The sequence below is a fragment of the Mustela lutreola genome, chromosome 8, assembly GCF_030435805.1.
Source record: "Mustela lutreola isolate mMusLut2 chromosome 8, mMusLut2.pri, whole genome shotgun sequence".
NCBI classification, from domain to species: Eukaryota; Metazoa; Chordata; class Mammalia; order Carnivora; family Mustelidae; genus Mustela; species Mustela lutreola.
Window position 1 is genome coordinate 60925650 of NC_081297.1, and position 12561 is coordinate 60938210.

General features: G+C 52.0%; 1 protein-coding gene across 2 annotated transcripts in view; it reads right to left on the reverse strand.

The window, feature by feature from the left end:
• The window catches only part of PDE1B (phosphodiesterase 1B), a 28543-nt gene that overhangs the window by 4049 nt on the left and 11933 nt on the right, over positions 1–12561 (reverse strand). The window contains exons 1-10 of one of the 2 annotated variants that reach the window (XM_059185079.1): positions 11900–12172; positions 6539–6652; positions 5468–5650; positions 5198–5264; positions 4746–4862; positions 2126–2266; positions 1635–1735; positions 1402–1527; positions 1165–1266; positions 1–121 (exon numbers count right to left, since the gene is read on the reverse strand). In XM_059185079.1, coding sequence (XP_059041062.1) covers positions 1–121; positions 1165–1266; positions 1402–1527; positions 1635–1735; positions 2126–2266; positions 4746–4862; positions 5198–5264; positions 5468–5650; positions 6539–6652; positions 11900–11952 — 1125 coding nt within the window. In that variant the 5' untranslated portion in view covers positions 11953–12172. Of the gene's footprint in view, positions 122–1164; positions 1267–1401; positions 1528–1634; positions 1736–2125; positions 2267–4745; positions 4863–5197; positions 5265–5467; positions 5651–6538; positions 6653–11899; positions 12173–12561 lie in introns of those variants that run through there. The other variant, XM_059185078.1, reaches the window with a different exon arrangement.

The following is a 12561-nucleotide window of genomic DNA, read 5'->3' on the forward strand; positions in this document are numbered from 1 at the left end:
CTGACGGAAGAACTCCTCCATGAGGGCCTTGGTCCAGCGGCTGTGGACCGACCACTGCTTGGTTGGGTGGCTGATGTCGGCAGCATGGAGCAGCAGAGACAGGGCCTTGGACTTGTCAATCCTGGTCAGTGCAGGCAGCAAGGGAAGGGAGACTCATCTTTTTAGGAGAAGAAAAACTGGACCATTCCTAACTTCCCATCACAAGCCCTGGGATCCTTGCAGGGAATTTCAGCCACCCTCTGGGGCAACATGCACGCACACATGTGCAAACACACACACACACACACACACCTATAGAGGTGGAACCAGGCCAAGCGCTGAGAATCAAGGGGCACAGGTTCAAATCCCCACTGTACGTATCACACACTAGCTGTGTGACACAGAGCAAGTTATTTAAAATGTTCATATTGAACTTTCCTCAATCCTAACAGGAAATAGGAACAGAACCTGCCACGTAGCGTTGTTCTGAAAATTCAATGACACGCAACACAGAAGTATTTAGTAGAGTGTCTGGCCCACAGTGCTGACAGAAGATGTTATCTATAATCTCCATCATCCTCATCATCATCATAAGTATTGTCATTATTCCCCAACGGTGCCACACTGCATACTGTCCCCCCCAGAGACACTGGACATGAACACACACCCTGGGGATCCCCCCACACATAGTCTCCTCTCTCTTACACAGTTATATTCTCCCACCTATCTCTAAGCCACATTCAATGTCATCGAGGCATTTGCTCTGTGCTTTTTTCCTCTAACCTCACATGACTCTCAGGCTAGCCCTACTGGTGTTGGAAGTGGCTTCGAGCTGTGGTGGGGAGGCCTCTCATTCTCACATGGCACAATAAGGAACCGAATCCAAAAACGTTGCAAGGTTTTCCCAACATTGCAGGGTCAGGCTGTCCCGTAGTGAAACCGCGCATTTCAGACCCCTGGCCCCATGTGCCCTCCCACAGTGCCCCAGATGCAAATCTGGGCCCGTGTGCCCACACGTCTCCCGCGCACACACACACACATTGTGGAGATGGGCTCTGGCACCTGGAACCAGGAGAGTTTCTCCACCCAGGTAAAAGCGTGGCATACCAGCTACCCGCGTACGTGCGCCCGATTCTCATAGCCCCCACTCTGGCCATGACCCAGCCACATCCCCCCAGATGCCACCTCTCCAGCTGCTGCAAGGCTGTCTTCATGCACTTCACTTGCTGGAAATGGCAGGACATGTCGGTGGCCAACACCATCTCGATGACCAGGGCCCGGAGCTCTCTGGATGGACAGAACCAGACAGCAATCAGCCCCCACCACAGCGCTGATGGGCCGGAGGTCCAGCGCATGAGAAGAGAGGGTCAGGGGGAGTGGAGGGAGGTCTCTTCGGGAGGCCCACTCCGGCCTTCAGCTCACACAAACTCATCCTTGGTGAGGTTGATGAAGATGTTCATCTCGTCATCCTGCATCATTCGGAAGACAGAGCTGATGTGGTGATTCTCCAGCACTGAGCGGTCATTGTACAGGATGGCACACTCTGACCTGCAGAGCCAAGGGTCATCGCATCCAGCCCCCTGCAAGTGGGGGCTCTGGCAGCCTCCCCACCCCCGCAGGACCCCTCCTGCCCCTGCCACACTGGCACCCCTCACTTGGTCTGGATGTGGAAGCTGTTGGTAGTGCCTGTGTGCTCGTAGTCATGGATGGCTGCAGCAAAGATGATGGCTAAGACCTCGATCTCCGATAGGCAATGCTGGCAGAGAGAGGGGGTGGGAAGAGAAGGGCTTCACCCTGCCCATCACTGCCCAAAGACCTCCACCCCAGGCTATAGGACTCAGCCCATCCCTTCTGCTCTTCAAGGCTAAGATGGCCAGGTTTTTCAGCTCCCAGAATGGTGAAATACGCCCCTTTACCCCAACCTGACACATTCCCACTATATCCCAGAACACGCCCCCAGCACTGCCCATGACATTACGGTCCACCCAGGAATTCTCTAGAGTAAGTAAAATTTGGCTCTGTAAAGACTCTGGAATACCAAAGGAGAGGAACCAAAGAGAGACAAAGGGAAATGGGAGGAGAGTCTAGACTTCCCAGACCTGCAGCCAGAAGACCCTAAATCACAGAATGATCTCTGGGCACCTACCACCATCCCAGTGCGGAGCAAGAAGCAATGGACTGTCTGGGTCACATCAGCTGCGTGGATCTGGTTGTGGTAAGGGTTCTTATACTTCCCATAGCCTGTCTCCAGGGCCTCCAGGAAACTCATCAAAAACACAGTGGGAATCTGAAGTGGGAGGGAGAAAATCGAGATACACGGGGTATGTGCAGGAAAGGCAGGCAGCCGAGGACTGATAATCAGCGATGCCACCTTTCTTTAGAAGGTAGAATGACGCGGGTAGAAAGCACCAGCTGCAGTCAGGTGGACCTGGGCTCACATCCTGGCTCCACCACCTGCTGGCTGTGTGACCTTGGGTTAAATCTTATGCCTCTGATACTTAATCTCAGGATGAAGATAACACCACCTCCTTGAATTTAATGAGGTAAGTACAAGGCACTTAGTAAGTGCTCTCTAAAGAGTAGCTATAATTATTTGCCTGGAGCTTTTTAAGAAAAGCAAACTTCCCTCCTTTCTTCCAATCACCCCCTCCCATCCCCGATCCAGTACCATAAAAAGGGGTTCAGAAGCAGGGGAAAGAGCAAGATGACTTAGAGAGGATCCTTCCAGGCAGACATGGGTCATCCCCTCCTCTAAGAAGGCTTTCCCTCTACCTACACCAACACACACAGAGAGACCACACCGAGGGACACCAAGAGCCAGAGCTCTGTCCAGCTCCTATCAGTTGTCTCTCTCTACCCCCTTGCAGTCTGCCTGCCTCTTTCAAAGGCTCAGGCTCCCAGAGGGCAGGGCTGGTGCCTGCACCAGTCCCTGGATCTCCTGAGGCTGTGAGGAGAGCAACATGCAAGACTTGGGGAAGCTTTTGTAGAGATGAGCAGTAGTGATGAGACACAGAAGATACACCACTGATCAGTCAGACCCTAACATCTCCCACCCCCACCTCGAAGGGCTATGCCCCAAATTCAGGGAATTTTAAAGGACTGTTTCCATGACAACTGCCCTTGCTTTGGCGTTGCCATGGTATCCCCGGAGGGAAGGGAAGGGAAGGGACACAGGGGAGGGGCTGGGTGCCCAAGACAGGAATGTGGAGCTTGAGAAGGGTGGCTCCAACAGGAATCCCTGCCATGAGTAAACACCAAAGCAAGAAGTGCTCCCCCCCCTCTAATTGCCTCAGAGCAGGGCGAACTGGGGCTGGGCCAAACCCAACCTGATGCTTTCACTCTCGGGGTCCTCCAAAACCAGTCCTTCCAGGTAAGGAAGCAGAGTTTAAGAGAAGCTGGTGTCTGGAGAATGTCTGAGAACCACTTTGAAGAAATATGAGCTGGAAAAGTCTTAGGAAAAGGTGTACGCTGCTGTTCTCTGTCCTGGAAAGGGCAGGACTGGAAAGATGATAATGAAGTGCAGGAGAGGCCTCAGGAAGGCACTGAGGGAAAAATCACAACTGAGCATCTCGGGAAAGTTCTGGAAACCTTCTCAGGAGTTGGTGTAAGACGAGGAGTCAAAGGTTGAGGAAAAGTTCACAGGCACCAACAGTCTATTATGATAAAGTAGAGGCTGAGGATGGCTTCATGATCTTCCAAAGCCCTCTGAGAAAGGGTCCTCCAACTGGACTCCCTTGACTTCCCCCATAGCCCCCTCAGAACAGATATGTTTTCCTCTACTCTAATATCTATGTCCACCCCCCATCTAAGTGCTGACCAAATATTCCCACTGAGACTCTTCAACCCCTTCACCCTCCACTTCCAAGTGTGGTTTTTCCACATGGAAGTGGTTTTTTCCAGTCCCTATTCCCAAAAGACACTCCCTCCTGGCATAGAATCTGGAGAGGACTTTAATCCCATATTCATGGCCAGCCAAGCTGAAGAGCAAATGGAGTTTGCCTCCCCTCATACGGTCCTATCCAGCCTTGCCAAGAGCCCATCCTCTCCATAAAACTCCTCAGACAGGGACGCCTGGGTGGCTCAGTTGGTTAAGCAGCTGCCTTCGGCTCAGGTCATGATCCCAGCGTCCTGGGATCGAGTCCCACATCGGGCTCCTTGCTCGGCAGGGAGCCTGCTTCTCCCTCTGCCTCTGCCTGCCATTCTGTCTGCCTGTGCTTGCTCTCTCTCCCTCTCTCTGACAAATAAATAAAATATTAAAAAAAAAAAAAAAAAAAAAAAAAAAACTCCTCAGACAGACACTAGGGAGGGGAAGGGGAAGAGTGACCAGTTTTATCCCTTCCTCCCCGCTCCCACCCCCCCATCCCAGAGAACAAGTGGAGAGATTCTAGTCCCAACGGCACAGGCTGACAGCATGTGAACTCTAGGCCTCGGGTGTCCACAGGCGGGAGGCAGGACAGCTGAAATCAGAAGGCGAACTTCGAGCCAGCCTGAAGAAGACAAGTTATGGGGAAGAAGCAAAGCAGGACAGAGCAGAATCCTAGGCTGGGGGATTACAGACCTAGAATCTTCTGGAAAGCAATAAATGAAGTCAGAAGCTGGGGGTGCACAAGTGACAGAAAGACTAGGCAGATGGGCACGGGGGAAACTTCCCTGACAGTGAGACTGAGTGAGGGAGCTTGTGGAACCTGCTTGCTGGCAATCTTGTAGAACAGGAGTGATGGGAGTGGAGAACCCTGCCCAGAAACAGGGGTAGGATGCTGCCCAACCTTAAAGCGGCTGATGAGGTTATGCCGAGTCAGTAACTCAAAAACAATGGTCCTCAGGGCGTGGTCATCTGCTGCCCGGTTCAAGGAAAAAACATCAAAGCACCAGAGGTCCAGGTTCTGTGGAGAAACAACAGACTAGGCAGTGAGACTCCCAAGGGGAGCTTCCCAGCAGCAGCAAGGGTTACAGTTAGACTTCAAGGGGGACTTCCCAGTGTTTACAGAGACCTGGGAAAAAGGAAAACAAAGAAATGCTGGCGTGGGCCTTTTTCGTCCCAGTGCAGGGGAGACAAAAAGACCGGAGTTTGCCTCTGGAGGGGGCAAAATGTTGTTTTGAGGAATAGGGGGATGACAGTTAAAAGGGAAGGCAAAAACCACCCCACAAAGAATCTGAAAGTCCCAGTGACCATTCCTTCCCCCAACCTTCTCCTCTTTCCCGAACACCCAGCACTCACCTTGAGACAGTTGAGAACCACAGTGGAATAGGTGGGGCTCACAGAGGTATATGTTCTCCGGAACATCCTAAGGGCAAACAACGAGAAGCAGCCCACAGTGAAGGTCTGGGAAGTGGGGTCTGATCAGGTGGAGCTATGGGGATGAGCTCTGGGGGACGGGGGTGGGGGGAACACCATTGGGGCTCTGGTGGCATCCCAGAAGCCCCGAGTGTCTGGGAAAGGGGGAATGCAACTAGAGGCAGATGGAAGCTGAGCAAGGGCAAGCCTCACCGTTCCACGAAGATTCCAGCCTGCACCGCGTGCACGATGCTCCGGAACTTGGGCTTCTCCTCGGCGCGGCGGCCTTTGGCCCGGGCCTGCTGGGTGAAGGTCGAGGCCAGCCAGTCCCGCACCTCCGAAGGCACGGCATCTGACCGCAGCTCCTGCAGCTCATCCTCCGTGTCCAAGATTTGCCTGAGGTCCCAGAAGGGGAGTCACAGAAGAAACACAGCAGGTGCTTCCACAACCTAGGGACGCTGGGCCCAGCCACACCCCACAGCTCAGGAACACTCAGGCCAGGTCTCTCCCTTCTCTGACCTTCCCCTTCCTTTCTCTCACTACATGTTGGTGTTGTTGTTGTTTTTAATTTCTGTCTCTCTGATGCCTCCCATAATGAAACAGGCCACTATGTGAGGTATTGAGTGACCCAACAACTCTAGAAGCGCTCAGGCAGCAAACGGAAGAGATGCCACCTGTCAGGGAGGCTGAGACGAGCAGCACTGTCCCACAGAAATAAAATGCAAGCCAAGTAGAAGTAATTCTAAATTGGTTAGGAGCCACATTAAAAAAGTAAAAACAGATGGGTGAAATTCATTTTAATGATAAGTTTTCTTTAACCAAATACACCCAAAATAGTATAATTTCAATGTGAAGTCAATACAAAATATAGAAAGAGATTTTACATTCCTTTCTCTCGGTTTTGAAATCCAGCGTGCGTGTCACCCACAAATCCACGTCTCAGTTCATCCTTGGGTTCAGCAGCCACATGAGACCAGTGGCTCCCATGCTGGGCCACAGAGGTCTCGAGGGATTCTCCACTGGCCAGAGGGTTAGGACTATCTGAGCCTTCTGGTCCCTTCCAGCTCTGAAACGGTCTTCTCTCCTTGACGCCTGTGTTTGTCTCTGTCTCTGCAACCCCCTATCTGTTCCTCTGCCCCTTTATCTCTGTGGTATTTCCATCTACAGCTCTTCCTCCCTGCTCTGGTCCTGTCGAGGGTCTCTATCTCCAGCCTTCTGTCTTATTCCCACCCACCCCCATCACTATGTCTGCCGGGTGTCTTACTGCAAGAGCAGGTCTCTCACCGTGTCTCATCTATATAGACGGCCTCCAGCAAAGAAGCTGTGTACTCCAAGTTTTTCTTCAGCTCTTCAATGTTTACCTCCCCATTCTCCAGCTGCTTCACCATGTAGCGCAACCTGTGGGAGTGGGCACAGACGGTCTGCTTAGGCATCCCTACCTGGTCACAAGAGCAGAACACCCTCGGATAAGGTGCCTCAGTCTTCCAGAGACAGGTATTCTCTCCAACAGGGGTGGGATCACAGCTAGGGTGTTTCACCGGGCTCTTGCCACTGCCTGTATTAAATTTACATACCCCCAAAGTTTAACCCCAGGCCTTTTTCTGACACCACCATCGAGACCTACCTCTGACCTCCCCACACCTCCCCTGGGCCAGTTCCCAGAAAACCTGTTTACACTGCCCGGGGCCCAGCAGACTGGGGCAGGTACCAGCCCCTGGGTTGGTTTTCTGGGGATGATCTGTTTCATAGCCTGAATAACCAAGAGCTGAGACTGCCAATTTCCCCCAGCAGAGTGAGCTGTGGGGTCAACAGCAATCAAAAAAGCACCCAAGATGCTTCCATTATATCCATTGGTCATTGCCGGGAAGGGGGCAGGGTTGGGGGGAGGGACATGTCCACAGCTTCTCTGTCCCTGGCAGGGATGTTGAAGATACAGAACAAAGACCAATCTGACTGAATGCTCTTCGCCTGGCCTCACTCCATTCAGGCAGAGCTAATGGATTATGATTCCAGAATCCATCAACCAGGACAAAGCAGGATTAACCCCTGCCTCTCTGATGTGGTGCCCAAGAGAACCTCTGGCAATGTGTGTCTGTACCCATCCCTTATCTCCGCCTCTCAGCGGCTTCCCCCAGAGCCCAAGTGGTGGGGTGAGGCCAGGGGGTCTCACTTCCAGGACGTTCTGCCTGAGGGGACAGTCCCTCATCTTTTGCACTCAGGAATGCTGGGGGTCAGGGATGAAGCCGGAGACTTCCTAGAAGTCTGAAGTCTGGCCCAGGCAGCCACTAAGCAAACAAAACTCTCTTGACTTTAGATGGTGATTTTAAAGAAAGCAATTAAACATTCCCTGCTCCCTCTTTCCCCCAGCCCTGCCCTGCCCCACCTAACACCCGGGTAGGGGTGAAGTGGCAGCCAGGACAATTCCCCACTGAGAGGGGCTTCAGAAATCCAAGGTCACTATGAGTCAGGGAGGAAAAAAGAATGAGTCAGGGACCAGAGGCTGAAATTAGCATCAATTCCCAGGGATGCTAGGGAGGGAGAACAATGGCACTCCTGAACAGAAGCAGCTCCAGAGTCCCGGGGTCTCAGCAGCTTTGGAGTGGGGGTGCCGGAAACAGCCAGCCTCAGGAAGCGTTGCAGGCCAGCTCTCACCTCAGGGCCAGCAGTCCCGCCCAGAACAGTCTGAATGCAAAGGGGGCAGAAGGGCAAAGGGGAAAATGGGAGGAAAGGAGCTGAGGGGGACCCTGCAGCATCCTCAGTGGGTGATCTTCAAACCCCACTTCTGGCCTTCCTGCTGCACCGGCAGCAAGTCCAAACAGCGGTTGTTCATCAAGAAAGAAGCCGATTTCAGTAAATCTCTGCCTAGCAAGGGCTTCATTAGGGAGGTGGAACAGAGGCCAGACAACATAAAAGGCTTCCCAGCCAATGAGCTGGGAAGGGGGACTGAGCCAGCATCTCCCAGGGTGCTGACCTAGAGGTCACAGAACAAAGAGGTTAGTTCCACCTTTGGGGCCCAGGTACAAACCAGGGCTTCTCTCTCCTGGTCAGTCCCTGTGGCCAGAGACCCTTGGATATAGGGAACACACAATCCAAAAATAAAGAAAAGCCTCTGGTCCCATCTGTCTCCCAGATTCCTACCCTGGCCCTCGTCTTCCACGTCGGTCAGCCCTTTATAAAACCCAAACCTAAACTCACCAAAGTTCTTCCACATTCTCTCTCGACCCACATCTTGAAACACACATCCCAGCGCGGGCTCCCAAAGTGAACAGCCAAACCCACGGGTGTTCATTTGCATGTATTCGCATAATCGTTAACAATGCTGCCAGCTCTGCATTTTAAAAAGGGATTTCTCCTACGTTATCTCAGATTATCCTCACAATGGGCCTAGAGGATGGGAGTTGGGAAGAAACTGCCACTCCTATTTTCAGTGCAGAAACCAAGGCTCCGGCCACAGTTCTGGGAGGCAGGGATACTGGTTCAAAAGTATCACTTCCTGGCCCTGAGCCCTTGGGCAAGTCACTAATTCTCAATCAGCACCTCTCAAAAGGTGGCCTGTAGATCACTGGCATCTGAATTACCTGGGATGCTTGCGAAAAACCGAGATTTGAGATTCTAGACCTCGTGGCACACCTACTACTAAAACAAAATTTCTGAGGGTAGGATTTAAGGATCTGCAAACGTGTAACAAATACCCAGGATGATTCTCCTGCACATGAAGCTTTCAGGACCTTTCTTTCAGGACCTGTTCCTTCCTCTGTAAAACAGTGAAGATGATGACAAACCACCTACAAAGGGCCTGTTAATAAGAATTATTATTTATTTTATAATTTATTTAATAAATAGAATAATGTATGCAACACGCCTGACACACAGAGTGGGACTATGTAAATGTGATAGGAATTCAAGTGAACTGACCAACAACACCCCGGCCCCACCCAGCTCACACCTCGTGGCCTCCAGACCAACAAGTGCCTGCCTTCTCCCTCCCAAGTCCAGGTGGAGAAGAGTTAGTCTAGCTTGCATGGAGACTGATGACTGGGAAGCCCCCTAACAGAGAAAAAGTAGCCACGATCTCTCCTTCATAATGACAAACCTCATTTGGGCCACATAACCACCTGAGGAGGGAGGTTAAGCAACTGGCCCAAGGTCACACAACTTGTCCATCTCAGTCAGGCCCGCAAGCCTATGACTCACACTGCTGGCGCCTAACTGTGCCCTGTACACCAAAGGTGTTGGGCAGAAGGGGCTCGATCGTGTAATTCACTTGGAGGGAGACTGGGGCCTGTTCCATCACAGCTCCTCAATCTGTGGTCTAAAGTTCTGGTGTCTGGCAGCTCATAGCAGACTGTGAGCGTCTTGATGGGACTGACAGTGACTTGTTTATCCTGCTGCTGTACTCGGAGCACTCAGTATGTGCTCAGAGAATGTTCCTTAAATAAAAGGGAGGGGGCGCCTGGATGGCTCAGTCTGTTAAGCGTCTGCCTTCTGCTCAAGTCTTGGTGCCCTGGGATCAAGCCCCACATCAGGCTCCCTGTTCAGTGGGAAGTCTGCTTCTCACTCCCCCTCCTCCCTCCCCCTGCTCACACTATCTCGCTTCCTCTCTCTTTGTCTCTCACATGCTCTCACTCTCTCAATAAATAAAATCTTTAAAAATAAGTAAATAAATAAATAAATAAATAAACAAATAAAAGGGAGAGGGGGCAGACTAATCAGGTGGGGGGCTATCTGCCAAAGCTCACAATGGAGATCTCTGAGGCAAGGTTTCAGAAACTCTAATGGAGAGCCTGCGGAGGAGGCAGCTGTAGCTGGCCCTCCACACAACCTTTCCTCCAAGTTCCTCCTGACTCCACCTCTAGACCCTGCTCTTTCAGAGTTCCTATTGAAATCTGACGTGGACATGATCCAGACACCAGAAGTGGAGATCAAGGGGAAGAAAGATTAAAGAATGAATTTGATAAATGGGGAGTCTAAGAAGGGAAACTGGACTCCGGCAGCCAGAAGGATCCAAGTGCTGAATGAACGTCACCCTCCTCTAACTCCCCCACAGCCGCTCCGACCCAGCACTGGCCTCTCGGATTCTAAAGTCATAAGGACTTTAGAATCTGTGGCTGGAGCCTTGGGATAGGAGTTAGGATCCCCCATCCTCTCCCCCTCCCCTACCCTGACCCACCCACAGCCCTCCCCTCAGCATTCTCCTGCAGGAAGTCCTACTTCCCATCCACTGACAGGTCCCCATCCAGGCCTAAGGAAAACTGGAATCTTCTACAACAATCCTTCTGATGAGGGAGCAGGAGGCTGGCTGAGGACAAAGCAAGAGCTAGCGCCTTGCACCCCCCCCCTTCCATCCGCTCCCCTCCATAGGTGTAGCATTCCTCAGGCACCCCTGACTGCCATAAAATGATAAATAGTTAACTTGCTAAGATCACAATCCTACAAGACAGGAGTCTCCCTTGGTTTGCAAATGTCCTTGAGATTTACAAACAAAGAAGTTACCTTATCAATAGCCCAATTTCCAAAGACACAGAACTCAGTTCCTCAAGCCTAATGTTACCCTCCCCTCCATAAAAACCAAGGAGGTGGAGGTAGAAGGAAAAGTAAATAAAGTTAAATTTCTTCTAAACCTAAATCTCATTAACAAGGATGCTTGATGGCAGGAATGTAACATTCCACCAGGAGACTCTCAATTGTCTTTACTTGATAGTAACTAAGCCTTCAATATCCTGATAGTATTCTTTGCCCCAATAGCCCTTCTGAATACCCCTTTGTCCTCACCTACCCAACTCCTGCGTATATAACCAACCACCCCTCACAACCCGGGGCAGCAGCAGCTCTTCCTGCCCACGGGTCCTGTCCCCGTGCTCTAATAAACCACCATTTTGCACCAAAGATGTCTCAAGAATTCTTTCTTGGTCATCAGCTCCGGACCTCAGCCCACCAAACCTCACCTAGGTTCTAGAACTTCATCACTTCCACCTCCCTCCCAGTCCTGTTTCACCACACCCACTGCTTTCTCCTCTACCCTTGGCCCCTGCACCCCAGGAAAAGCCTCAGACCCTGACCCCTGGAAAGCACCTCTCCCAGCTCTAGGCAGCCCACTGAACGAGAAGGCTCAGGGTAGTAATAATCCCAACAGCCCAGAAGAGTTCAACTTCCCCACCAGTTGGTTTCTTTGGGCCATCATGGCTGATGATCTGGCAATTTCCAAAGCCCCTGTCCTACTTCCAGCACCCTAAGAGATCACTGTTAAGTAGGGCGCTTAGTGCAGGGCAGCCAAAAGCCAAAGGGCTAGGAGTTGGGAGAAGGATGGGATTTCCCTTTCGGGTTCTTAAGATCAGATGGGGAGATTTCAAGGGATATGAAGTCCTGAGGATGCTGGTGTGAGGAAGGAGAGAAAGGAGGGGAATCACAGCTAAGTCACCTGCCACAGGCAAGAGGAAGCACTACAAAGGAAAGGGAGATGGGAACGGGAGGAGAATAAGAGAAAGGGCAAGATAGGCAAGGGAAAAGGTGGAGAAGTGGACACACATGCACACACAACATACGGGGACTGTCAAGCCTTGATCCCTCCCCTCCACCAAACTCCTAGTGGTGGCCCCACAGCAACTTGTCCTCCTCCTCCCCTCTCCGTGCCTCCCCCTTGCCTACCTGAGGATGGGGCCCTGCAGGTGACTTCTCTGCACAGGAACAGGCTTTGCCATGGGAATCACAGTGTCCTACTTCAGAGTATTGAAATGCCGCGCCCAGGCCCCCCAGGGCCCCCGCGGGGAATGACTCCCTCTTGGGCCCAACTTCCTCCTCCAGGTCTCTGAAGAACTGAGCTACTGACCAGAGAGAAAAGCTTTGGGGAAGGGAGCAGGAGGGGCCTGGCTGGAGGAAGAAGGGAGTGATGAGACAGAGCGGCAGCCCACAGCAACTGGGTGAGAGGCCACGGGAAAAGTTTCACATCTGAATCAGACGGAAAACAAGAATCTGTTCTCAGAAGAATCCCAGAAAGGACAGAAATAGCACAGTCCAGCCCCTTGCTCTGAGTAGGTGGGGCTCCTCTTAGGGGAGATGGGGTTAGCAGAAGGCTTAAGGGTGCAGGGACAGGAAACCACCCTGAATCTTCTGTGGGCGGACGGTCCACCGTTGAAGGGGAAGGGGCCCGCAAGAGCCCCCTGGACGGACTAAAGCAGATTCAGCTCCCTCCCACAGTCTTCTTCAGGAGCCATTTTTCAAAAGGAGCTTTAGCCCACCTGAAAGGGCCAAAGCCAAGAGGGGAAAAGAACCAGAAACCACATGGGAGGGGCTCAGTGAAGCTGGGGTTC